This window comes from Glycine max, chromosome 9 (genome assembly GCF_000004515.6).
Source record: "Glycine max cultivar Williams 82 chromosome 9, Glycine_max_v4.0, whole genome shotgun sequence".
In the NCBI taxonomy this organism is placed as follows: Eukaryota; Viridiplantae; Streptophyta; class Magnoliopsida; order Fabales; family Fabaceae; genus Glycine; species Glycine max.
The window spans coordinates 49,106,954-49,133,844 of NC_038245.2; the positions used below are offsets into that span (position 1 = coordinate 49,106,954).

The 26,891-nt window shown below is 33.0% G+C and overlaps 3 protein-coding genes across 13 annotated transcripts; 2 read left to right on the forward strand and 1 right to left on the reverse strand.

Moving 5' to 3' along the window:
• The first annotated feature begins 1,314 nt into the window (after window positions 1–1,314).
• On the forward strand, window positions 1,315–8,937 carry LOC100804449 (ethanolamine-phosphate cytidylyltransferase). 4 transcript variants are annotated; one of them, XR_416151.4, is made up of 10 exons: window positions 1,342–1,824; window positions 2,430–2,665; window positions 3,324–3,517; window positions 4,495–4,566; window positions 5,017–5,084; window positions 5,876–5,996; window positions 6,705–6,770; window positions 6,889–7,011; window positions 7,772–7,880; window positions 8,494–8,632. XR_416151.4 is itself a non-coding variant. In XM_003533595.5 (9 exons), the coding sequence occupies exons 1-9, from the start codon at window positions 1,529–1,531 to the stop codon at window positions 8,563–8,565; spliced, it is 1,248 nt and encodes a 415-aa protein (XP_003533643.1). In that variant the 5' UTR covers window positions 1,315–1,528; the 3' UTR covers window positions 8,566–8,937. The 4 variants fall into 4 exon arrangements, 2 of the variants coding, with proteins under 2 accessions (XP_003533643.1, XP_006587893.1); XR_416152.4 differs by having other exon boundaries at window positions 8,499–8,514; XM_003533595.5 differs by lacking the exon at window positions 7,772–7,880 and having other exon boundaries at window positions 1,315–1,824; window positions 8,494–8,937.
• A 497-nt stretch (window positions 8,938–9,434) lies between these two features.
• Window positions 9,435–12,930, reverse strand: LOC100796854 (probable serine/threonine-protein kinase PBL8). The gene is made up of 6 exons (XM_041005192.1): window positions 12,748–12,930; window positions 12,312–12,667; window positions 12,103–12,238; window positions 11,183–11,319; window positions 10,958–11,081; window positions 9,435–10,373 (listed from the first exon to the last, which is right to left on the reverse strand). The coding sequence occupies exons 1-6, from the start codon at window positions 12,797–12,799 to the stop codon at window positions 9,880–9,882; spliced, it is 1,299 nt and encodes a 432-aa protein (XP_040861126.1). The 5' UTR covers window positions 12,800–12,930; the 3' UTR covers window positions 9,435–9,879.
• A 7,438-nt stretch (window positions 12,931–20,368) lies between these two features.
• Window positions 20,369–25,278, forward strand: LOC100804981 (cysteine-rich receptor-like protein kinase 24). Of its 8 annotated transcripts, none has more exons than XR_001382890.3 (6): window positions 20,369–20,916; window positions 21,189–21,280; window positions 23,433–23,723; window positions 24,484–24,622; window positions 24,722–24,844; window positions 24,947–25,278. XR_001382890.3 is itself a non-coding variant. In XM_014762442.3 (4 exons), exons 2-4 carry the CDS (start codon window positions 23,469–23,471, stop codon window positions 25,082–25,084), a joined length of 516 nt encoding a protein of 171 aa, XP_014617928.1. In that variant the 5' UTR covers window positions 20,372–21,280; window positions 23,433–23,468; the 3' UTR covers window positions 25,085–25,278. The 8 variants fall into 8 exon arrangements, 2 of the variants coding, with proteins under 2 accessions (XP_014617928.1, XP_014617929.1); XR_005886437.1 differs by lacking the exons at window positions 20,369–20,916; window positions 21,189–21,280 and adding exons at window positions 21,288–22,339; window positions 23,014–23,157; XR_001382888.3 differs by having other exon boundaries at window positions 20,374–22,339.
• The last annotated feature ends 1,613 nt before the right edge of the window (window positions 25,279–26,891 follow it).

Here is a 26,891-nt window from a genome sequence, read left to right on the forward strand (position 1 = left end):
TTGAAAAACTTTCGATACAAGGGATCCCCAAGACTAAGATCCATCGCCGCCATCTTACTCATCTGAGCTGGTCACCAAGTCAAACTATCGACTTTGATACCAGTTGTTAGGGAGATTCGATGGGAGTAAACACCAAATAGATTTACATCGATGTTTACTTATATGGTGTCAAGTTCCCTTATGTGGTGGCTCGTGGTCCACTGGTATAAATCTATTCGGTGTTTACTCTCCTTGAATCTCCCCAACAGCTGAAGCATGTACGGGGGTCATTAGTGGGAGGTTGATAACTTGACTAACTCAATCTCATCTCTATCTCGCCTCAATTCACTATAGTGTTTACAATTAATTTTAAAGAATAAAACACTAAAAAAATAAAATCTGTTTAACTAGGTCATATATTCTTATAACAATCCTATAAATATTGTTTGGGTAACATACTAAACCCATTTAAAAAATGTTGTGGTCTAAATTCATGCTGGATGTCCATCTGCTATATCAGTGAAATGACCATTGTGTTCCCTAAGGCGACAGAACAACAACGAAATGACCATTGTGTTGTGGTTTCTATGCAAGCGGCAACACCAAAAAAATGTGAATAAGTTATAAAATATCCGATCCAATTCAACTCAACTAAGATTTTGTTTTCTTATATCTGAAATTATTGAAATGCTTAATATTGATTAGCTATGTTGGAAAACTACTCAACTAAGCTGGTGAACACTAGGTGATCTTTTTTTAGCCGAACGATAAAAAATTCGAAGTATATAAGCTGTTGTTGGGCCAATATATGGGCCTATAGTTTTTCTGGTTATCCATGTTGCTTCGTACCCAAAAAGCCAAATAAATTAAAAACAGAAAAACCATGGGTTGGATGTGTCTGTCTCCAACTTTGGTGGTGACTTTTTCTTTCTCCACTCATTATTTTTCTACACTCGATATAATTTTTATAATTTTAACATTATCCTCGCGTATATTCATACGAATTGAATCCATGCAAATTGCTAATTGGTGTCCATACACATATAAATTTACATAATAAATTTTATAATAATTAATTTTGATCTAATATATTATTTTACATATATAAATTTTAAATAAAAATTATAGATTTAATTAAAATTTATATATGTAAAAAAATTAATTATTAAATCAAAATTAATTATTATAAAATTTATTATATAAATTTATATGTATATTAAATATATATTAAACATTTCAATATTATATATAATAATATTAATTATTTTATAACACGATGGATATTTTTTATTTTTCCTCATAAAAAAAGCTGGTACTGGAAGAAAATCCTGCGTTTCGGATTGATACAAATAGGCCAAACCCGTGTTCGGGCCCAGTTTAACGGGAATCTTACACTTAGAATTGTCGCAGCTAGGCCGAATATTTTGCCTTTGGCGCATTCTACAATTCGCAACGCATTTCATTCTATTTCGTATGTTGCTACGAATGAGGAAGGAGAAGAAGCGGTGCTAGAATAGATAGACACCATCGAAAGAAAGAGAGAGGGAAAATGAGTAGTTACGAGGCGGTGACGGAGACGAAGTGGGTGGTGACGTGCATGGTGGGAGGGGTGATCGTGGGGGTGTCACTGCTGGGTGCGTATTCGAGCCAGCTCTGGAAGAGCCGAAGACGCAACAAGAAGCCCGTTCGCGTCTACATGGACGGCTGCTTCGATATGATGCATTATGGCCATTGCAATGCCCTTCGCCAAGCTCGTGCCCTCGGTGACCAGCTCATTGTTGGGGTTGTTAGTGATGCAGAGATCATTGCCAATAAGGGTCCCCCCGTTACCCCTCTTCACGAAAGGTTTCAGCTTTCTGCTCCTTTTTGTAATTCAATTTACGGTTTCTTATGGGGTAGTGATCTTGTTTATTGCAATTTTGGCTTTGTTTTGAATGCCCTTTTGTTTGTTTATTTAGTTTTTGCATCCGGGTTGTCTAAAGTGAGGAGTTTGCCTTAGAGGGTAAAGTGAGTGGTACTTAGTGGTTGATGAAACTGTTAATGTTACGTGCACATGGATAACAAATTAGAAATGTGTTAAAATCCAGGTTATAGCAATTAATATATGTGTTAAAATCAAGGTTTTAAAATGCGGCTGCGGTTTTGTCATGGTTTCCTTGTATTGTGGGAAATTGCAGACAAATGCGGCCACAATTGCGGTCACAAACACTTACAAAACCTCGACTTTGTTGTCAAAATCACGGTTGCAGACCATTTTTTTAAAACCTTGGAGTTGAATCTCGACTAACATATTAACAATTGATTTTTTTATCGAAGCAAGATATTACTTACTTTAATCTTACCCACTTTAGAGGAGTTGAATCTTCAATTTTGGTGTGATATTTAATTGTTTGTTGATGTGGGGGATTTTGGTGTGTTGGTTTGGCTTTTGAGATGTTGATGTGTGTTAGGTTGGTAATGGTGAATGCGGTGAAGTGGGTGGATGAGGTTATTCCTGAAGCTCCCTATGCGATAACTGAGGAGTTCATGAAGAAGCTTTTTGATGAGTACAAGATAGATTTCATTATTCATGGGGATGACCCTTGTGTTCTTCCGGATGGAACTGATGCTTATGCTCACGCTAAGAAAGCTGGTCGATATAAGCAGATAAAGCGCACTGAAGGGGTTTCCAGCACTGATATTGTTGGTTAGATTTATATTCCTGTGCTTGCTTTCTTTGGTTGTGGTGCAATTAGGCGTGCTGTTTGACTCTCCTTATTCCTTAATGTTCTGTGGACTGTGGTTCTGTCCACCTAAGCTTGATGATGGTTGTTATTGATTGTTCCATTGTAGTTGGCTCTTTGTGTGGTTTGTTTGATGTTATTGGGAAAACAACATAGGCTAAAGAAGTGCCAAGATAAAGTATATATGTGGGGGGCAACCCTCACCATATGAGCTAACTTTTGGGGTTGAGTTAGGCCCAAACTCACATTCTCAAATGGTATCAGAGCCTATACTAGATCCATTAAAAGGGTCATTCACCATATTATCCACGCACCAAAGCCCAAAAGTGTTGGGCGTGAAGGGGTGTAATGGGAAAAACCCAAGTCCCATATTGGTTATAGAGATAGTGTGCCAAGATAGAGTATATTAGTGGAGGGCAACCCTTACCCTATGAACTGGCTTTTGGGGTTGAGTTAGGCCCAAACCCACATTCTAAGAGATGTTCACTTTATGCAAGCATACATTTGGACTGTAGCCTGTGTTTATGTTTTCCCTTTGAAGTTATATTTCTTTCTGATAGGGTTGCCCTCATAGTACTTATAAAATATATAATTAATGTTATATAATCATTTCTTGTCCAGGTCGCATGCTTCTCTGTGTAAGAGAAAGGTCTATTGCTGAAAAAAATCATAATCATTCTTCTTTACAAAGACAGTTCAGCAATGGCCATAGTCCAAAGTTTGAAGCTGGTGTGTCTGCTGCAACTGCAAGTGGAACTCGTATATCTCATTTTCTGCCTACATCTCGTAGAATTGTTCAGTTCTCAAATGGGAGGGTATGTTCATGTAATGTGATGATTAAATCATGTATTTCCCTTCACATCATGATGTTGGTCTATAGGAATGAGTCTTCGAGCATTTATCATTGACAAATGCATTATTGTCTGCTTATATCCTTCTCAACTGGATCATTTTTAAGGATTTAATTTGGCTTGTATATTAGACTTCTTACTTTATAGAGACTTGCGATCTGGAAGAGCCGGCGATAATTTTTTACTAGAAATTAACTGACAGGGAAACCTAGGCCCTAGGAATTATAAAAAATTAAACCTTGTTGCTAAATGGATTTGGCGTTGTTCACTTCTCAATTTGCAGTTGTTTGGTGTATATGGTTGGAGAGAAATTCTATGTGCTGAAAAGTCAAAAAACTAAAAAGTGGATTGGTTTTTGAATCCTACCCAAGTCACAACAAACAAGTCTTGCTTGTTGGAGACATGGGTGACTTTATCTTGCCAGTCCTTCCTATGAAAACTTGTGCTAATGATATGAGCATGTTCAGTAATCTGACATTGATTAGCAATGGACCCAAAAGTTTGGAGAGTACGTCAAGTTAAATTGCAAGCCTGTGGTTTTCTAATTTTTTTGGAGTGTGATTATGTGAAGAAATCGAGAGACTATATCAAGGAGATTGGGTTAGCTCTTTTGAGCTTGTTTTTGTTCTTTTTTCTTCATTTTGTTCAGTTCTCTATCTGATTTCCTCCCATGTGCTGAGAGATATAGCAGTAACCATAATAGCATATCTCTTTGTATAAGTTGCTGATTTGGTCTGCTGAATATTATAGGGCTGTGATTGAATCTTTATGTGTGGTTTATTTCTCCCCATTGCTTATAGAAATAAAATGTTATTTCTTGCTACTTAGAGATGGTGTAACATTTTTCTCCAAATAATTTTAAGTAGAGCCATGCTTTGTGTAGGGTATATGTAGTAATTTCTTCATGTCACTTGATAATTTACTCGTGCTTGCTGTTCCAGGGTCCAGGACCTGATTCTCACATTGTATATATAGATGGTGCATTTGATCTCTTTCATGCTGGACATGTCGAGGTATAGTTTACATACCGTATTGCATAACTGTTGGTTTTGCTTGATCATTACCTAAAACAGCTCTTTATTCAAAAGCTCTCTCAGCTCAGTAACATCTTTGATTATAAGCTGTTTTTAATGCAAAGCAAGATAATCCAAACAAGCACCTAGTCTGTCAAATGTCTTGGTCTCACAAAATTGAGTGGAGGGTAGTGAGAGACAAACATAAGATAACTAATATCCCTTTTTTTGGTGATGTTCTTATTCAATAATCTATTGCCATTTGCCTGTTATATCTGGCTATAGAAAATAAATCTTGGGTTATTAGGTGGGGTTTATTCTGGGAGGGTGAGACATGATAAATTATACTAGGCTCTTGCAATAATTTACTTCTATGCTGCTACTACCATTTAGATTGTTTAAATGGATGTGTGGCTTGATATTGTATTAACTGACCTTTATGTTATATAGATCTTGAGGCTTGCTAGGGATCTTGGAGATTTTCTACTTGTTGGAATACACACAGATCAGACAGTCAGGTTGGCAACCTTTATATCTCTGCCTCCCCACTGTGTTTACTTTTTTAATTTTTTTTTTGTACTTATTATCAGTGTTATCAATGGTGAATAGTGGCAACCCAAAAATCCACCATGGAATTAAGCCGTATGGCATTGTGGCAAAAGTAACATAAGTAAACTATTTTTTTAACATATCAAACTTTTAAAAAGTAGAACACATTCTCGAACTTAAATGAAATCAAAAGGTTAAAAAGGAAAGACCAATAGAAAACATAATATAAATGGAAGCATGAACTATATAAGCAAGCTGAAAAAAAAACCTGGACAAGGAAGCATTTCAAACTTTACAGTGACTGGGTAATTAGGTTAATGGGTGGACAGGCAGGTTGCAGTTTTACTCATTCTGTTGCTATCGATGTGGTGGTATTAAGATGGGCACTGTTAATTAGACCTTGTTAGTTCAGAATAGGCCTTATAATCAGTTAGAATAGGTAATTAGTTTGTCTGTTATAAATAGAGGCAGGAGATGATGGGGAAGATTTGTTGTAAACTTCTATGTAACATAATATTACAGATTAATCTATTTTTCCTATTTATTTGTTGCATTTGTATGGTGTATGGGTGAGACTCCATAGTTATTGGGATTGCATCATTACCAAAAACTGTTTTACAGTAGTAGCAACTCTGTTGCCTTCAATTATAAGTTATAAATTTGAATTTATCTAATTTGAACATCTAATATTATTTATGTTTATATTTCATACAGGGTGGTAATGTGTGGAAATTTTATACCGTGTTTTCTTTCTTTGTAGTGCAACTAGAGGATCACATCGTCCTATCATGAATCTTCATGAAAGAAGTCTAAGTGTTTTAGCATGTCGCTATGTGGATGAAGTTATAATTGGTGCACCATGGGAGATTTCCAAAGATATGGTTAGTCTCATTTTAGCTTATTTAATTTTGGCTTAAATATGTTTTTGGTCCTTGAAACATGATGTTGTTTTGCTTTTGGTCCCTAAAAATATTTTGCTTGACTTTTGGTCCCTGAAATATTTTTTCTTTTGTTTTTTATCCCTATATATACATGTAATCTTGGTTTTGGTCCCTATAAATTAATGGTTTATTGTAATGGCGAGGACGAAAAACAGAAGAAAAAATGTTTAGGTAACAAAAGTCGAACAAAATTTTTTTAGGGACCAAAAGTAAGACAAGACTATATTTCAGAGACCAAAAACATATTTAATCCTTTAATTTCTTATAAATTTTGTGTATGATGATTCTTTCCCTTCTATTTTTGTGTATATTCTTGTGCCATTAGATTTAATTATTATGTTGTAATGCCAATACCTGTAATTAAAACAAATTTTATTCACTCTTATTTTAATTTTGAAATTCTGAAGTTTCAAAGTACATGATAATTAGTAGATGATGTGTCTCTTTTTAGTTATAAATGCAGCAACGTAGCCAACCCCACTTAGTGGGATAAGGTTTATTCGTTACTGTTAGAAAAGCAGTAAAAAAATTAGTGACAATTTCTTGGTTCAGTTGGAACATGTTTCATTCTAACATGTTGTTTTGCTATTAATTAAGCACTTAGTCATGTATTGTTGTGACACTTGGTTTAAATTCATTTGAGTGCAGCTCACTACATTTAACATCTCGTTAGTTGTTCATGGAACCATTGCAGAAAGTAATGATTTTAAGAAGGTAAATTGTCTGCTTTTCTGCTACAGTAATGTATTTACAATTATTACTTTTTGTATAATTTGCTTCTGCATCTCCAACTATCCTTCCTTATCAGTTATTGTCCTTGGTTTTCATATAGGAAGAATGCAATCCATATGCTGTTCCTATTAGCATGGGCATCTTCAAAGTTTTAGAAAGTACTTTAGATATAACAACTACTACAATAATTAGAAGGATTGTTTCTAATCACGAGGCATACCAGGTACGTGGAGACCTTTGTCAAATTTTGTTTCGTTAGTAGTAACTGTTGGATTCTTTTGCCTATCATTTTTCAATTAGTGTGTAGCCAAGACAAATTTTCACAGTGATGTCTCACTGAATACACAAGGCATGTATTTCGGTACTTGAGGAATTTGCTTCTTTTTTTTATTGATTAGTTTTTGATAGCATTAGACTTGTTATCAAAATATGCCATGATCCTACTTTTTAAGGACATGTCTTAATTATTAGTTACCATAGGGAGAATTATTCAAAAACATGGAGTTAGTGATATTTTAAAACCCAATATATTAATCATTATCGTAACTAGTCTTGTTAGCTAATGATTAACCATTTCATAACAAGACCCAACATTTGGTTGCTAGTGTGTCCTTTTCATGAAGCTCACTTCTCCCTTTCATTAATCCTCTTGTTTCGGTATTTGCTGTTTAGAAATATAAATGATATTTTACTCATTTTGGCTGTTGTGGACTGTTTGGTAATTTGGTTTAGTAGTTTAGAAACCTTTTATTAAGACCTTCCTTGGCAAATGGCTTTGGCATTGAATGGTCTGTGTAGGTAATTGATAAGTTCTAAATATGGTTGCAAAGGTGGGTGATCTACCTCCTTTAAGCAAAAGTATTTCTGTGCAGGGGTTTGGTTTGTACTTGATAATTGACATACCTATTTGAATCAATTCTATTTTGAGAGGTTAGGAGTGGATTGAATTTCTCACTCCTATTGACGTCATGTTTGGTTTCAAGATTTTTTGAGGTAACTGTAGCATCATAGAAGACGAGCAATATGAAGTTGTCGGAGCAAGTAATATACACATTGAAGTCTGGCCATATGTTGGAAGGGAGTGAACTAAGGGTGGGTTTGTTTGTGAAAATGTTTTTTGATTTCAAATAAAATATAAAATGAAAGTGGAAAACGTTATTGCAAACTCGGGTTTGTATGGTTTGAAAAAAAAATTGTTTTCATTTTTGTTTTTTTTATGAAGTATCTTGAATCCCTTAAAAAATGATATGGAGATTAGTGGAGGTGTCATACATACGATTCTAAGTTACGTGAATGAATGGTAGAAGTTGTGATGGCTCCAACTACCCATCAAAGTTGGAAATTCCCCAATAGGCGATAACTTTTAAGAATATAGTGATGCTCTATCGTAGCAAATGATGAGCAGAAAAGAGCCTTAGTGCAAAAGAGATTAGCATTTTAATGTGTGGATTAGTGGACATGTGAAAATGTTATATGGTTGTACCTTAGGGCCGTGTGCATGAAGGATTAAAAACACTTAATTACAAGTCATATAGAGATTAGTTGAAATCATGATAGTCCTAGACCGCCTAATAATTTCTCAAAGTTTAGAATAGACATGCGTGTAAAGGGAATTTGTGGTTTTCATCCTACATATGTTGTGTGGCAAGTTTGTTTCTTTGTTCTCGTCTCATTTTCTTCTTTTTTACTTTTTTTTTTCATGCAGAACAGAAATAAGAAGAAGGATGAAAGTGAGAAAAGATACTATGAGGGCAAGAGTCACGTGTCCGAAGAATAATTCATGTCTGTCGTTTGGAGCACAGACATAGGAGGATACCAAGCTTTTACTCTTTCAAAAAATGAGTTTTGGTTCAACTTGGTGCACATAGTTGGATATTGTGTTCAGTGCGTCTACATGTTATCATTTGTCAAACTGATTGAACCAACAACTTACCCACAGTTGATCACAAGTATGAAAGCGTTCTCCAAATAAAATTCTTGGTTAACTAGATGAGGAGGTGTACTTGAATAGACTCGCGCCTGAAATGTTCAACTTATGCTACAGCCGAACACAACTCATTTTTTCTTTTTTTTTTCCTTTCTCTTAAATAACCCATGTTGTATTATTGCTGTGTGAGAAGTTATTGAAGTATTATGTTGTCTGATTAAATATTGATTTTTTTGTTTGATAAATTAGTGAAAATGTTCGTTAAATGACTATTGAATAGTTCAATTTTGAATTTCTATTGGTTACTAGCAATAAAGTTGTGCTATTTATGATTACCATGTTTTAATTATTTTCGCATATTTATTAGATGTATATTTCAATCTATTTGTTCTTGCCACTAATGCAATTTGAGTAAACCCGCATCTGGGCATGTCTCTAATAACCATACATCTATTTAAGTATCAATTTAACAAATAATGAATGAAATAATTCTTAAACTTAAAGAACTCGTTTGTTATATTATGATTTAAAAATTGCTTACAGTTTTTTTTTTTAAAAAAGAAAGCCACTACTACAACATATGAATTTTTACTTTTAAGGTGTGGTCATTAAACAAGCTCATTCACTTTATTTATTATAGTATATACAGATGCTATCAACTACAAAAAGAGAGCATCTACCGAGACTTCAAACTAGGAAACTTACAAAAACCTTAAAAAGCTTGAAAATGACCCTCCATCTTTATTTCTTTAAAACACCAATTGGTCATTTCAAAAAGACACGAGCGTGCAGACAATCTAACCGGGTATGACAGAGAAATGTTATTGTCTTACCCTCAGTTTACCTAATAATCTCAAATAAAATACATCATTAGGTACTTGCGTGTTCAGGTCGTCTTACTCTTGCACTGCTGATGTTGTGAGGAGCCAGTTATATTAGTTCTGATGCCACGATGATTACAAGTACACAGATTTTCACACACTAATTCCCACCCAGATGAACAGAAGACCAAACATTAACAAAAATTATCCACCGGGGCTTCTTGTCACCATATTATCATATCATGTACAAAGCAACAAATACAAGGATGCACCCACATTTTAACAACAAACACTATTTTCTGGAGATTAAGCACACCAGACAGGGACTCATGGCATGAGATTATCATCTGACCCGTAATGTAGCTGGGCCACCTGGTGAGCAATTCGGGTTTGGAGACCGACAAGTAGCACCGGGACCAACATTGTTTGAAAACTTGTGGCGCATCCGGCAGTCAGAGATTTTGTTCATGGCAAAAGGCCCAGCACTCCCACTATTTGATCCAGATAATGAGACTTCACCTGGACCAACACTTGAACTTTGCAAGGGCTCCAATGTCTCAACTACATCACTCATTAGTGGCCTTGCTTTGGGATTTTGACTCAAACAGTAATAAGCCAAGCTACATGCTTTTTGTGCTGCCCTCACTGAGTATTGATTCTCCAATCTAGGATCAATTATTTGAAGGAGCTTTCTCTTGTCATTGAGCTTCGGCCGTGCCCAATCTACCAAGCTCTGTTCCTTTCCAGGTCTGGTCTTGTCAACAGATTTCCTCCCTGTTAAAAGCTCCAAAAGAACAACGCCAAAGCTATAGACGTCACTCCTAGCCGTCAGGTGGCCTGGCCATATTAGTACATGCCAAGTTTAGATACTTGCCAATACATGTTCAAACATGTAGAAGTATGCACTAGAGGGAATAATATATTATATAACAAGCTCAATGTGCACATGCAAGCAAGAAAAACCACTTAAAATTGTTAATTATGCAACATTACAATGTAAAAATGCTTTTTTGTTTAGAAAGATGCAGAAGAAAGGACACCGATAATAATTTATCTGAAAATTTGTTTTAAGAAATTCGGTAGTCATGCAAAATGACTGGTATATCTTCCTATTGGTGAAGCCAAGAAAGACATGCAATCTTGCAGACACTCTTACTGATAGAATACGATAACAAGGACAACATTGTACAGTGGAGTTATGTTATGTCCAGAACAAGGGAACCAACCATTAAATGGTGTCTGTTACCCCACCTTAATAGATAATCCTAGAGTTTCACCAAAAAAAAAATAGATTATCCTAGCTCACATTTCAAAACATGATGAGTACCGTCAACTTTTATGGAAGTTCAAGCTTTCAAGCAATTTGTAGTTTCCATTTCATTTCTTACAAATTAAGCATGTTTGAAAAACAAAGGACATACCAGTCATTACATATTCAGGGGCAGCATAACCATAGGTACCCATGACTCGGGTAGATACATGGGTTTCATCACCTTGTGGTCCTGCTTTAGCTAGTCCAAAATCAGAAAGTTTGGCTGTATAGTCCTATAGTCATTTGGGAACACAGTGAAAAAAAATAGTAACTCCATCATAACAGCCATAAAATACAATACAGATTAATTAACTTCAAAATATCAGAAACTTACGGAGTCCAATAATATATTAGAGGTTTTGAAGTCGCGATAGATTACAGGCCTTTCAGCATTGTGGAGAAAGGCAAGTCCTTTGGCTGCTCCAAGAGCAATCATCATTCTTGTAGCCCATGATAAAGGGACAGTTGCCTCTGGAAGCATCAGGAAAGGTCATATCAACAAGTTGAAAAAACACCCGAAGAACAAAATCTTAGCTTCATAACTGTCAGCATTAGCATTTTTTTTTCACAACTAATAATGAACAAAAAATCAGAATTTATTGTTCAAGATGATTTGTCTTTAGTTATGAAGGAAAACAATAGTTTTTTTTTTTTTACCAAAAACCAGATAAAGTTAGAAGAGATACTATTTCAAGTGACAATATGTTTAACCACAGATTGAACATATAAAACATTATCAAATATATTGAAGCAGATCAGTAACCTCATATTTCCATCCAGATTCTAAATCAACACTGATCAAATACTGCATGTGTCTATCATTAGATGTAATGCTATTATCTTGAAATGAGGAAACAACAGTAATCATCTCCACTCTAGAACAGGCAGAAATTAGGCCATTTTCAACAGTTAAATTTAAAGAAGAATTGCCACGCAAATCAATTTATAGCACGTTTAACCCACCCAGAACCAGTGCAACCAAACATCCACTTCCTTGGTAGAAATTCAAATGCATTCAGAGAGTAATGCACTAACTCAGTGGCTTAGATTCTAACTTACGAAAGAAGTTTGATTCATTTTACTTTTTATTCTCTTTTCTTACAAGTACTTGTTGAGAAATTTATCCAAACATAACCTAATTAGATTACTCATTCTTTAAGAACCTCTCTTCCCTCAGATCCAAATTCATTCCATCCTAAAGCAAACATTCAAACCAACAAAAAATTTGTTTCAAAAGAGCAAAACTCGCCGTACTTCGGAATAAGTGATTTTCCAAACTCCCTCGGAACATGAACTCATACACAAGCAGCCTGTGATCATCTTCACAACAGTACCCAATCAACTTCACCAGATTAGGATGCCTCAGCTGCCCGAGAAAATTCACCTCCGTCTGCACCACAAAAAAAAAAAAATTAAATAAACGTATGGGTTTAAAAAAGAAGAAAAAAAAGGCAAAAACGCACAAGCCACTCTCGATGTCCTTGTAAACCCTCTTTGTTTAAGACTTTGACAGCTACAGGGAGCGATTTGAGTCCGACTCTGACGTTCTCATCAATGTAGCCTTTGTAAACGGTGCCGAAGCCTCCCTCGCCGAGGATGTAGTCGGCGCGGAAGCTCTTGGTTATGGTCTCCAACTCGTAGAGCGTGAAAGCGATGACGTGCGTGTAGAGCAGCGTGTTGCTGCTATTGTTACCGCGCGGTGTGGAACAGGACTCGCTGAGATCCGAAGCGCACTCGCTGAGATTGTGCCTGTGAGCGTGCTTCTTGTCGGTCCTGGCACTGGCGCCCAACGACGTCGCATGGTGAAGCTGCTGAACAACTGAAGCAAGTAAAGAAGAAAGAATGCGAGTGAGTGAGGAGAGTAATTAATTATGAAACAGAGAGCCCTAGATCTGAGACCTTGAGCCTTGGAAACTACGGCAGATTCCTCTCTGCTTCCGCAATTGCCCATTCATTCGTCGCTGGGGATGCTCTTCTTCTTCTTCCTGTCTCCGATTTTCATGCTTCTCCCTTCCCAATCTTTTCTTTTCTCCTCCCTTTAGGGACCTCAGACCCTCTTCATAAATATTACCATTATTATTTTAATCTACAATTAATGTTTACGCTCCTCCTATATTCATTTTTTATTCCATAAATTCTGAGCCCTTTTTAGTAATTTTAACTAATAATAACATGTATGTTTTAAAGAAGGATTTTATATTAACAATGTATCAAACTAAACTATTAATAAACATAAATACAGTGTATTCACTTTAATTAAGTATTAATAGTAGGTATTGTATTGCTTTCAAGCTAACCATTTTTAGTACTTAAGTCTTCTAAATTTGGTGATTGTCCAAACTCACCTTTAGATTATATCAACAGTAGTGTTCACGAGTTATACTTAATTTTTTTTAATAAAAATTTAAATATCTTTTTTAATCTCTAAAACTTAAGTAAAATTTATTTTTTATTCTTCAAATTTAAAAGGGACCTTTTTGTCTCTTAATTTAGAAATAATTCACTTTTAATGTCTAATGTGTGATATTTTAGTCTTTGATAAAAATTAAAAGTGGTCTATTTTTAAATTAGGAGAGTCACATTTAAATTTGAAGGACAGAAAGCAAATTTAGCCTAAAAAGTAAAAAAGTATATATATATATTTAAGCCATAGAAAATTAAGTCTTTTGAACACATGTTGCTCCTACTAAATTTAAAGCATGCTATGAATATAAATAAAGTACCCTTTGCTACCGTCATGCGAAGACTGCTGCATTTTTCTTCCATACAGCGCAATGCAATACTTACATAATTCAACTTTCAACTTTTTTGATGCCCGAGTCCTTGACCTATCAAAAAGGTATTATTGTTTACTCATTGCACTTAACTTTTTTATTTTTATTTTTTTATGAATAAGGCTTATAAGTTCTGGCACGTTACGGGGACACCTCTCCTGACGTTAACAGGGTAGCTGGGTAGGTGGATAAAATAAAAATGAAGGTGTACAGAAAATTAAATCATACGGGGATGCAACACATTTCTTTTAAGGGAGGGAGGTAAGGTTAGTAAATTACATATCTTGCAAAGCTCAAGATCTACTCCTTGCAATCAAAACTTATGTAATGCATAGTTAGAATATAATATCTTTTCTACCGTATTAAGAGATAATATATTTTATTTTCATTTTATCGGTGCTGGAATTTCTCTGTTTTTATGATGTTATCCTTACTATATCTTATGATTATAAAAGTTTTGATTAAAAAAATATTATAAAAGTTTTATTAGTTGCTTTTACATGACTGTTAGTTTCACCTTTCAAAACAAAAAAGATTGTTATTTTCAATAAAATAATGCAAGTTTTCAAGCTTTAGAAAATTGTACTTCAAAACTTAAAACTTATATTTATTTTTTTACATCATAGCTATTAACACCATAAATAATAAAAACACTTAATCAGTCTTCAATGGCGTGAGTCAAGTTGAACAGGACCGGTTTCCCCCTTTGGAAATCTCTCATTCATTCTTCCAACAATTTGAGGTGACAAACTTGAAGGCTTCATCAATGTTGTTGAGGCGTGTGCCTCAAAAAAAAAAAATGTCCAATGGTGAAGACAAAATCTAGAGTTTGAAAATTGGATGACAAAGACCAGTTATTCCTCAGCTTGTTGTTTAATTGCAGGATATTAGATGTTACATCACAACTAACACATTGTAAAAACTCTAAAGACCATTGGAAACTTTTAACTTTAATGGCAAGTTTCAATGAACAAGAAAATGTGTCATAAAAATGGCGGAATATCTCGGCAAAATGAAAATGTTGCTAATAATTTAAATATACTAGGAAGTCCCCTCTTAGTTCTTGATCTCACCACTTAAATTTTTGACTAGCCTTGAAATTGAGTATAATTAACCCTGTTGTTGTCTAGTTATATGAAAAAAAAAAATTAACCTAGGTAAAATGGTAGGCTACTCTCTGTTTTTTGTTTTTTTAGAACAAGTTGCAACAATTTAATTACTTTGGTGGCTTGAGCATTGGACAACTTTGTAAATTCGATTAAAAAAAGTGGTTGATGACAAACACACAGAGTTCACAAGTGGTCCTTTCAAAGGTGGAAGAGGAAGGTCACAAGGCATGCCGATTTATCAAATGTGTAGAGGAATAAGACACGTTTTCATTAATTGTTTGCATCACTTTGATAGGAATATTGTAGTGGACCTGAAAAACATTTTAATCAAAATCCATTAGTCTTTTTTGCCATTCTTGGTGTTCTAAAGGATAGATGATAGATCCTGGATTCCTGGTATTTGACAGGATTTAGCCACCATTTGACAAATGATGTGAATCATTTTAATAAAAAAATGTCAGACATATGTTAAGGAAAAAAAAAACCAGAAAATGGAGAAGAAACAAGGAGAAAGACAACTAATTAATTAATTTTGAAGAAAAAGAAGCATGAGATAGCAAAGAAAGCTTTGCACTTTAAAATTTAAAGAACTTAGTAATAAAATAATGGCAAACACAGGTCATAGAGGATGGTATAGCGCTAACACCATGTTGAAGTTATATGTTTTAGGTATTAAGGGAGACGAAAAAAAGAATAAAGAATTTAACTGATGAGTTACTAAGAAAACGTGAAACATGAAATGTGTTTGTAATGTACAAAATATTGAAAAATGAAATAAAACATCATAATTTGATCTCTACCAATAAAGGTGCCAAATGAAATTTCATTACAATTTAATAACACTACTAGATAAATTCAAAGAGAAATTAAATGTCTACCGAGGATAGAAGTCACTTATAGTCATTTCATTGATTGAGAATGGAGAGGAATTCTTGGCAGATTGACTAGAACTTGATTCATGTGCCACTATCTTTGGATTCATTTTACTATCCAAGATAAATATTGCTGGTTCTAGTGGAGATGACAATTCAACTGAGTGATTGCTAAGATATGAAATAATTGTCAACATTGAAGGTCTAGCCTCTGGATTTTCTTGAACACATAATAAACCAATTTGAATGCACTTAATGACTTCAATTTTGGAATAATCTCCTCTCAATTTTGGGTCCAATATGTTCAATGGTGTTCGGTCCATCCATTGTCTCCAAACCTATAACAATTTGAAATTTAGTCCAAACATTACACTTTCTTGATTTTTTAGCACATAATAACAAAAGAATTAATTCCTCTCTCGTGAATAACAACAATAATAAAATATAAAAAAAAAATTCAAGATACTTACAAAACTTAGAAGACCATCAACAACAGCATATGATTCATAAGAACCTACATTTTTTCTTCTGGTAATAATCTCCAAAATCATAATTAACTCCAAAACTGTAAACTTCCGATTTCTCATAAAATTGTCCAAACATTACATACTGTGGAGACATATACCCACTACAAAATTGAAATAAAAAAGCTTTAATATACCATGTAAATTAAGGATGTAAAAAACGGGAATGAATATTCAAAGCTGACTATGTTTCAATAATTCTGGTTGTACTTTCTTTTTGTTGATCAATTTCAACAATTCTAGTAAGACTAAAATCTGAAATTTTTAGATTTATATTTATATTCATGCAAATATCGATTTTCTTGAGTAATCTCTCCTATAATTTTGTTACGTTAAGACCAACTGAATACATTTTGCAATTGAGTATCTAACTGTATACATTTTGCAAAAAAATTTCACTATGAATGTATTTAGAAAATATTGCAAGTGTATGTATCTTAGGATAGAAGGGTAGAGCATACATTTCTCTCAATACAATGTGGTTCAAGGACAAACAAGGTTGAAATTGGTGGGCATGAAACACCTCGATCAAATCACACCAGAATAAGAGAGATTCAGAGATTGTGCAGGTATGAGACTTTACAACTGAAGATGACTTAAAGGAATTGATCGGTACTGTCTATACCAACAAGATGCATATATTTTTCGGTAGTCCATCACTTAAGAACTTCATAATTAAGCATGCTTGGCTAGGAGTAGTAATGAGATAAGTGAACTTTTGAGAAGTTTCTCGAAAAACATGAGTCAGAATAAAACACGCTAAAAAGTCTTGTGTTAATTTGTGAGACCAGTCATTGATCCTAGAAGCATAACTGATTTTTGAGAAAATTGAGAATGTTACACATTAAACATCATAAATACATAAATGGATCTTTGTTAAAGTTTTATAATCTAAAGAGATCAGGTTAAAATTATATATATAACCAAACAAGAAGTAATTCAAATCCTTGTTTGGCACGTATTCATAGATAAGTATTTTTTTCATTTTCATTGAGATAAAATCCAATGAATTTCACGAGATTTCTATGTTGAAGCTTCACTATTAATAAAACCTCATTTTTGAACTCTTGTGCACCTTGCTCGAAAGTTCTTGAGAGTATTTTACTACAATATGTCTTCCATCAATAAGAATGCTATATAAATATAGATAATTATTTATGTGGAAAACAAGACAAATTAAATAAGAAATAATATTATCCTATTTTCTCCTACTTTATAAACTTCTCCAAATCCACCTTTGCCAATCTTTTTCTCATTTGAAAAGTTGTTTGTTGCTGCTTTGATTGTAGCCAAATCAAATTGCAATGGCTCTACATTAGTACTTTCATCTTCAACTAGACAAAAATGCTTCAATTGTTAAACTATATATGTAAATTTGTCAATGCTTACTAGTTAAGGAAGTATGTCTTAATTTTTTTTTTTTTACTCAAGTACTTACAATTTTCTTTGAGAATGGTTTTGTAATTCTTTGATTTTGTTTGTATACTGCCCAGGGTCCATAACATACACATGCCATGCTATGTGGCACACCAAGATACACGTCAACTCTCTACGTCAGTCCTGACACAAAAGCACAGATGTTTAACCCTTAGCAGTCGAGCTCTCCATCTGACAAATTATTTCTACCCTCTTATTATTTGAATACAATGATATTTCTTTATCTCTTGACAAGTATTCAATTATCTGCAAAGTAACACATTATCTTACATTATTATCGGTAAGTAACAATTATCTACTAGCAATTATCTCTAAGCTACGTACATGTTATTTGTAAACATTATCTATAAGCTATTTTTATTTATTAATTATCTACAAGAGTTGTTATGTCATCCTAACAGTCCCTATAAATAAGGACCCGCAACTTCCTCTCCACACTATAAGTATTAGGTTCCTTCTTGACATGCATATGAGCATACAACACTCTACACATGCTAACGCATACACACACCTACTCATAAACTCATATATTTTTATATTTTTCTAACTCAAATACTTACTTAAGCTTTAGAGTCTTTTATTTTGTAGATCTCTCCTTTTTTTCTCTTTACAAATGTCACTCTCAATCCTAGATGTGAAGTTTAGGAGTGTACCTTAGTACGTAAGTTCCTGACTGTGTCAGTTCCAAATTTTAATAAATATAATTTATATGAAATAGCATGCAAAAGAGAAGATTATCATCACCGAAATGATAATGGCGGAAACAACAATAGAGACAGTTGTTCGTGACGAACTTCTTATTTCTACAATAGCAACAACAAAAGAAAAAAAAACCCATGTCACTGAAATATAGGTAATGATGAGTTGATAGCACGTATTGGTTATGGACCCGTGGTGGTTCTTCTTGAATTCTTAGTTGCTTCTGGAGTAACAAGAAAGTTATTACTTGGTCTTTGATATCCCAATTATGATTTTAAAAATTCTTAGTTCGCTTGTCTCGCGGCGAAGTAACTGTTCCTTTTCAATATGGGATTTGGTTGCTGCAAGTATGGTTTCGTTCATGGTGTCGGACAAGAGGCTCGTGAAAGTGGTTTCGTTGCTGCTGATGTTGAATTCGAGTGCGCCGGAGAAGAACGAGGTGTTGGAGTAGCTAGCGAACCATGCACTCGTCGTAATAGATTACGGCTTGTTCGGGGGTCCGAGGATGGTTTGTGGGTCGCGTTCATTATTCAGAGGTTGTAGGGCACATGAATAGTCCGAAGACTGTGTTTTAATTTGGATTGTGTCGTTGTGAAATGTGTTGGAAACCAAGGAAACGAAGGGGGTCTTGAGGTTTGTTTGGTAAGTGGTGTTGGTGGTGGTGTCTTGGCAAAATGGGGACATGATGATGGGAGAGTCCTGTGCTTTGGTGCTTAATTGTGAAATTGAGCAATATAATGAAGATGATGCTGAGGAAGAGAAGGTTTAAGAAATTAGCTAGAAGAAGCCATGGTCGTGTTAATGAGTTTATGTCTGATAATTTGTTGAGTTGATGGAACTTTTAGATGCATTCTCGTTTGTGACATGTTTGGCATGGCTGATGATATAGGTGGAAGGGGAGTCCAACTAGCTAGCACTCTTGTCGTTTTCATTATCTTATCAAAGATTAATTGCGTCACTGTCTCACACTTAGGAGTGTTCTATTTTAATGAATGGGTTAGAACTTACCACTTATTGTGCACCGATTACGTTATGATGATAAAATAGCAGTCATTAATTTCTTCTCTTTTGACACATACGCGAGCCTAATTAATAGATAATCCCGATTGAGTCTTCCTAGCTAATACAAGACGATAACTTGTTAAAAAAGATAACACGTTGTTTCCATTAAAAAAGTTGTAAAGGTCAAAATAGATTCTCTCCGGCCAATTCCTCTATAGGAAAAAAAAAAGAATGAAAGAAAGATGATGTGATCTAAACTTAAGAGTATCGGAAATCGAGCTTAAACGCAGTACGTGATGCAATCTCTGGTGCACGGATACAAAAGTTAGGAATGAGTTTTTGTCATAATCATTATTAAATGAGTGTTGGTTATTTCGTTGTACTGAGAAAGTAAAAGTTATCCCGTCTCTTAAGACAAAGGTTATTTTATAGCTTTCTTCTATGCTAAATCCAACCTTTTAGGCCTCGTCTTATAGTTATTTCCTTTGTGGTGGTGTTTTTTGGGCCTACTTTTGTAATGGACCAACCGTAGCCCAGACGTTTTCCTAACAATTGTCCTTGTAAGTATTATTTGGATAGATGCTGGATTAAGTCATGAAGTTGAGATATTTCTTATATTAGTTATTCCTAAGTTAACATTGTTTGAGTATAAGTAATACTGATTTATGTCAAATTGAGATATTTCTTATAACAATTATTCCTAGATTTGCATTACTTGGATACAAGTGATGCTAACTTAATATTTTTTATATTTATTAACTTATATCATATCGGAATAAATAAAAATTGAATATTTATTTAGTCCTATGTTGTATACCACTAGAAATATGTGATTTTTTTTGCGGATTTTCCTGCATTTTTTTTCCGCATGAAGTTCCTACAAATTTGTTCCCAATATAATTTATTATATGATTTTTTTTTCCGGAATAAACTTGGTAGGAAAAATCCCAAAAAAAAAATGTTTGCTGCGAATTTTCTTGCAAATTTAAATTCGCAGGAAAATAAATAATATTATTTTAATAAATGGCAGGAAAATCCGCTGCAATTTCTGCTCACATTTATGCAATATTTTTTAATTATATTTTTCAGTGATTTTTATTTGATTGTCTTCGTCCCCGAGTTCTGAAATGTTTGCGCCCTCTCTGCTTGTTCTCCTTCGCTTTCTACTCCAGAGTAACATTGATAGTGCAGCAAAAGGGCAATTAGAAGGCAAGACCAAAAGAACAATTAGAAAGCCTTCTTACCTCAAGGACTAAGTATAAAAAATGAGCTGGGTCAGGGTATCTTGCTGGTCTTCTAGGAGGAGACAAGTTTAACCAACTCTGATGTTCCAATATTCTCTAGCACAAAAGGACAAATTCTGTTATTGAAAATTTAGTATAAATAAGACTGTGTAATAACAGCAAGATCAATGAAAAATACAATTACCTTCCTCTATTCTTCTTTTCTGGAGGCACTGGTCCTCCAAACCAGCTTTTTCCTTTTGCTTCCCTATCAAACATCTCCTTCTTACGTCTCTTATCTTTTTGCTCTAAAGTCGCATAAAACTCAAGCGCCCCTGCATTTGTGGACACGAAACAAAGCAAAGAAAGAGAGACTGTGGTTATGCTTCTCGCTCTTAAAGGCTCTCTCCTCTTTCTCTCTCTACATCGTGTGTGCCTTTGTTTCTCTCCGCGTTTCAGATTTTACTCCATTTCCTTTTTCATTCGCAATCGTTCATGCTTTAGTTTCATGACTCTTTTAGCTTTTCCTTTACGATTTCGATTTTTCACAATTTTTTGAGTTTTTTAAGTGTTTATATTTGACGAATTGAATTTATTTATCTAATTCTGAATGTTTTGGGTTTGTGCCTTGGTTGAGTTTGGTTTTGGTGATGGATTTTACGGTTTTGTTATTAGCTTTGTGATTATTTTTGTGCCTTAGGGTTAGTTAAGGCTTGGAGATAGATTCTTCTATGGTGATCGAGGTTGAATAACTTCCTGCTTCTGAAGTTTCAGCTTCTCATCGAATCGAAGGTGTGCTATTTTCCTTTTTCTATCGGTGTTAATTTTGTTAGGTTTTTATGTTTATTTATTTATTTCGTTTCATATATAATTACTGTACATAAGTGATTTTTTTTTTTTTTAATCTTTATGCCTTACTCAGTTTTGTGGGAGAACTTTTGTGTTCCCGTTTTTATTTGTAAGAATTTTCATATCAGATATATACATTTGTTGTTTAACTTTTTGGTTACTCAATCAATGCAAGAGTCATAGTCACAGTTCGGTTGTTTTGTACCAAAGATGAGGCAGGGGACACTTGGAAAGAGATGGCTTAGAACGAAAGACTCATGCCAATAAGTTTCTTGTGTATTTAACTTCAAACTATTTGTTTCTGAGGGCCCTGTTTAATTTCAAAATGCCCTGTTTCCTTGTATTTATGAATTGGAACTATTTAATTTTTAAACCCATTAATTAAAATTTTAAGTGGTATAATTTTGCTGGTGTCAGATTATGTATTTTGATATAGAAGGGAGATTTGGTGAATTAAATTATTATATATAGTAATATATATTTGCTAAAATATATATTTTTCATACCCATAAAATATTTAAAATTTGTTTTTAGTTTTTGAAAATAAAATTTGTCTACTTTTTATTCTTATAAAATTATATTGTGTTACTTTATTTTACTCACAAATAAGATCCATAAATCCAAACTTACATGTATAATGTATCCAAACTTACATGTATAATGTTTGTCCAGTAAAAATTACACATATGTATGATGAAATTCAAATCTACTTTTTTCTTTTTAATTCTCTTTCTTTGTTGGATCCGGCGATCCCAACCACTCAATCTCCATGACCATGGCCTCTCTTCCTTCTCTCCCTCACCAAACCATGCCTTCATCTCCATGGCCTCCCTCCTCCTTGTAGCCATTCACTCCAAAAAATAGGTAATTCTGGTGTGGAAATCAAAATGTTATGAAAATTGAAACTAGGGCAACCATGGAAAACGATGGTGGGGAGAGTTCGAGTTCGTGGTCAATATCATCGAAAACAAAGCCAAAGAGGTTTACAACTTCCATTCTTTAGTAAGCATCCTTTCTATTTTCCACATAATAAAGGAGATTTCAATTGCATGTTTTCCTTTTTTTTTTTTTTTGTTTCTTTGTTCTTATTTACTTTTGCTTCAATTTTCTATTGGATCTTGTAAGTTGTCAAGGCATTTCTCCTAGTAGCTTTTTGTTTCGTTTTCAATTCTTTATACTTCTAATAGTTAGGTTGATTGCTCAAAGCTCATAATTTAAACGATTATAGTTTTAATTGTTCTTCAGATTTGGGGTTTGGAGGTGGTGGCTGTTTGGTTGAGACAGTGGGTACTAATTCTTGTATTTTTTTTTTCTTTAACATTTCGTGGTTAAAAACGGTTACAAATTACATTTTTGTGTTTTTTTTTAAATAATCTGTGGCGTTTTTTCATTCCCATAAATTATATTTTAAGTATTCGGTGGTCATATGTCTTTTTGGGTGATATAAATAATAGAATCCTTTAATGAATATTATCGTCTTTGTTTGGTATGCAATTTAATTCTTTTTTGGGATAATCTCTTTTTACACGTTATATACTTGCTTTCGTTCTATATATCGATGAAAATATGTATACAGTTTTTTTTTTTAAAATAGAAATATGATATGTTCACAATGGTATTTGCTAATTGACCAGTGATCTTAAACTAATCAGCATGATCTATCTTCTGAACATGAGGTGCTGAGATGACTAATGGTACTACTAGGGATGATTGGAAGTTTGGACATGCATGGAGTACTTAAGATGACAAAATTAGAGTTTAGATATGAGATCACATACATGACAAGGCACATTTTAATCTCATGGACTATTTATCATAATGTATGGATTTGGGACTCCTTGTTCCAATTAATTCGTTGAATATATTTTTTTTTATTGTATAGATTCATATTTTTTTAGATAATAACACTGCCAATTAATTCATCTTAAATTTTATCAATACATTAATAGCGTGATATTTTATAGCGATATGATTTATTATATGTAAATATTTCATAATTAATAAAAAAAATTATATTAATATTAAAATTATAATGTAAATAAACAATAAATTTATATGAATACTTGTAAAATTAACAATATTTTTTTATATGCAGGGTAAAGCTGGATATAGTAAGATGCTTGTTGGTTGAATGATAACATCCCCTATCAGTAGAATGATAACCAAACACTGTATATTCTTTTGCTCAATGCACACGGATCTATCAACCAATACTTGCATTGGGTGCCTAAATGATGAGATTACAATTCCATGGTCCAGTTTGGGAAGCTTAGGTGGACGAGTTTTGTATCCTAGCTGTATTCTCCGCTTTGAATTCTTCCCGTTTCACGATCTCATGATGTCCACCACCATCATTATTATCATCAGCGGTCACCACCACCATCAGGTTTTAATTTACATTCGTGAGTTTAACATTCCTCTACAATTTGACAACTGATTATTCAAAATGCATTATAATTTTTTACATAACTAGCTAAAGATTGAGTAAATTTTAAAATAAAAATGAATTGAATAAGAAAAATATTGTTATTAAACATTAACAAGATTACATGTTTTGAGGAACTAATAAAACAGGATTTATATATATATATATATATATATATATATATATATATATATATAATATGTGTTCCTACAAGATTTCTCTTAATCAACGTCACATAAGTATTATTTTCCTTTGCTTAGAGGAATGAGGTGGTCTCCTCATAGGAGGATGGTGTGCTAAAGCAGCTTTTGCATTATTAAAGGTAATTTTGAAATTAAAAAAAAAAAGAAAGACGAATGAGGTGTTTAGCAAAAAAATGTGTGTAGTACAAAAATAATTCCTTTAACATATTGATTTTCGGCCTTCATAAACGACTATAGTCTAATAATGACATTTTAGCTTATAGGTTGCTAAAGTATGTGGTAACATTTTTATTGGTGGCTTTTGGATTTAGTGCTAGATCGATTTTGAAATTAAGAAAAATTAAAGAGAGGTCATTTGTATAATTTTTTGGGTCTTATTTTGGGCCTCCTTGTGCTTTAAGTCAAGGTAGTTTGTTTTTTCATCAATAATATGTCTAGTTTATAAAAAAAAGTCATTTCTCTTCTTGTTAACAATTCACTATGATCTAATAATGACATGTGTTATTTTTATAATGTAGGAAATGGCCAGTCATATATGGAAAATTATCTTGATCCTTACCCTCACCATTACTGTATCGGGGATACTTTTCACTTTTTGTTATTATTTGATACGAAGAAAAACACGAAAGAATAATAAAATTATTCTTAGTAAAAACTGTAAGTATGGTTAATAAGGAAATTTTATACTAATTTTTAATAACAAAACTTAAAAAGTTTATAAACTCAGTTTAACAATTGAAGTATTTTGGTTTATAGTTGGACGTGAAAAGCTCCACAACTGAGTCATTGCAATTAAGTTTAGCAATAATTGAAGCAGCGACAGACAACTTTTCACACGAGAACAAAATTGGCAAAGGTGGATTTGGAGAAGTTTATAAGGTAGAGGAAAATATGTTAATTTTTTTTATACTGGGACAATATGTTAAATTTTATTTCTTGTATGTTTCTATTTTTAACATGAATAACTTGCTATTTTTTTAGGATATTCTTATTGATGGGAGACCTATAGCTGTAAAGAGGCTCTCAAGAAATTCCAAGCAAGGTGTAGAGGAGTTAAAAGATGATGTTCTGCTAACAGGCGAGCTTCGACATAGAAATCTAATGATATTTATAGTATAGGATTTTATCTGGACGAACAAGAAAAAAATACTTATTTATATGCCAAATAGGAATTCGGACTATTTCTTATTTGGTTTGATGCCTTTGATCTCTCTTGAATTTTTTTTTTTTTACTTTAATATTCATAGACTATGTATTTATGACATTTAATGTATTAATTACATATAAACAAATTTAAGTGATTGATTACAAAACATGTCTCACTTAATTTTCTCACAATGAATATTTTTTGTAAATACCAACCTAGAAAAGGTTTTGAGTTAGTCCTAAAGTTATACACCTAATAATATACTATTGGATGAAAATATGAATCTAAAAATTTTAGATTTTGGTTTAATTAGAATCATTGAAATTGATCAACATGAAGGAAGTACAAACAAAATTATTGGAACATAGCAAGTTTTAAATATATTCCTGTTCCTACATTTCTCATCCTTTGCATGATATTTTAAAGCTTAATTGTCATTTTCCCTTAATTCTGCAGTGGCTATATATCTCCAAAGTATGCTATGTTTGGATAATTTTCGGAGAAATCAGATGTTTACAGATTTTTTTTTAATCAGCCAAAAAAGGATATTATTGATGTACAGTGAGCTATAAGGTATACCACCTGCAGAGTTCGAAAACCAAGCCAGTACCCCTGATAAGAGCAGGGGCAAGACTTAGCTTTCAAAATTGTGATTACAAAACGCAGGCCAATAAATAAGCCGTAGATATTGTGTCTAAAATTTACAACAGAACATAAAGCCAAATTCATATTATCGCCTTCAGACAAAGATCGAGTAGGTTCCATAGTTAACTCAATTTTATTTTTTTTTTTGTTCAAAGCTAGTTTAAGACTAGAGATTAAGAACAATCGAACTTTTGTTCAAAGATCACTTAAACTCAAATTCTAAAAAAATTTAAGGAATATTGTCCCAAGCTATTTTCATGCATGCTTCAATAGTTCCGCTTATGACGAATATAATTAACCATATTAACGAATATTCGATATGTTGTAGTATAAATATTTTTAAAATCACATAAAATATAAAAATATATTTAACAAAATATTTAAACATATGAAATACATATATAATTAATTTAAAGTAATTTATAGATTTATATATAAAAAATAAATTTAAAACTAAATTAAAGAAAGTAAAATAATTCATTATTCTTTAAAAATAAATTAAAATGTTTTCGGAGCATTATATTAAGACATTTTACATCGCCTAAGAACATGATCAGAATATTTCTTTATAAAATTTAGACAATCTTCTTTTAAACTAAATTTAGAAAGTGAGTAAAGTCTAATTCATTTTTAATATGATATTACAGTTTATTTAATCTTAATATTAGGCCATCAACACATATACAGTTAGTGAATCATATATGTGTAGAGAAATATGCTAAGATGTTATATTTTAAATAAAATATATAGTATGAATAAAAATACCTATACATTTTGAACAGCTTTCGTCTCCTATAATAAGCAATGGGTATATCTCTTGGGTTTAGAATCTTTCATGATGAATATATGCTTACAATTGTATCATCTGAATGCTCAATACAGAAGCGGGTGAGTTCCCAAAGATAATTCATCTGAAAATTCTTCACGAAAAAAATTATTGATTTCGTGCAATAAACTTATATTATATTGCAGCTAACTAGACAAATATTTTAACATATAATTCCAAGATATTAATTTACCCCTTTAAGTTTGTGATGTACACAATCATCAACCACACATTAGTATCAAAATCATAGAAGATAATAACTCAATGCAACTTGTAATAGTATTAACAGAAAACTTGTTTAATAATAT

Bases quoted from the DNA above. Each gene is read 5' to 3' on its own strand.
- LOC100804449 (XM_003533595.5), top strand. From the start codon at position 1,529: ATGAGTAGTTACGAGGCGGTGACGGAGACGAAGTGGGTGGTGACGTGC. The intron at 2,666-3,323 runs GTTAGATTTATA...TTTCTTGTCCAG, and splicing joins TTCCAGCACTGATATTGTTG to GTCGCATGCTTCTCTGTGTA. The intron at 5,085-5,875 runs GTTGGCAACCTT...CTTTCTTTGTAG, and splicing joins CACACAGATCAGACAGTCAG to TGCAACTAGAGGATCACATC.
- LOC100796854 (XM_041005192.1), bottom strand. From the start codon at position 12,799: ATGGGCAATTGCGGAAGCAGAGAGGAATCTGCCGTAGTTTCCAAGGCT. The intron at 11,320-12,102 runs GTACGGCGAGTT...TGATGCTTCCAG, and splicing joins GGAAAATCACTTATTCCGAA to AGGCAACTGTCCCTTTATCA. The intron at 10,374-10,957 runs GTATGTCCTTTG...TAATATGGCCAG, and splicing joins CCCTGAATATGTAATGACTG to GCCACCTGACGGCTAGGAGT.
- LOC100804981 (XM_014762442.3), top strand. From the start codon at position 23,469: ATGATAACATCCCCTATCAGTAGAATGATAACCAAACACTGTATATTC. The intron at 23,724-24,721 runs GTTTTAATTTAC...TTTGGTTTATAG, and splicing joins GCGGTCACCACCACCATCAG to TTGGACGTGAAAAGCTCCAC. The intron at 24,845-24,946 runs GTAGAGGAAAAT...CTATTTTTTTAG, and splicing joins GATTTGGAGAAGTTTATAAG to GATATTCTTATTGATGGGAG.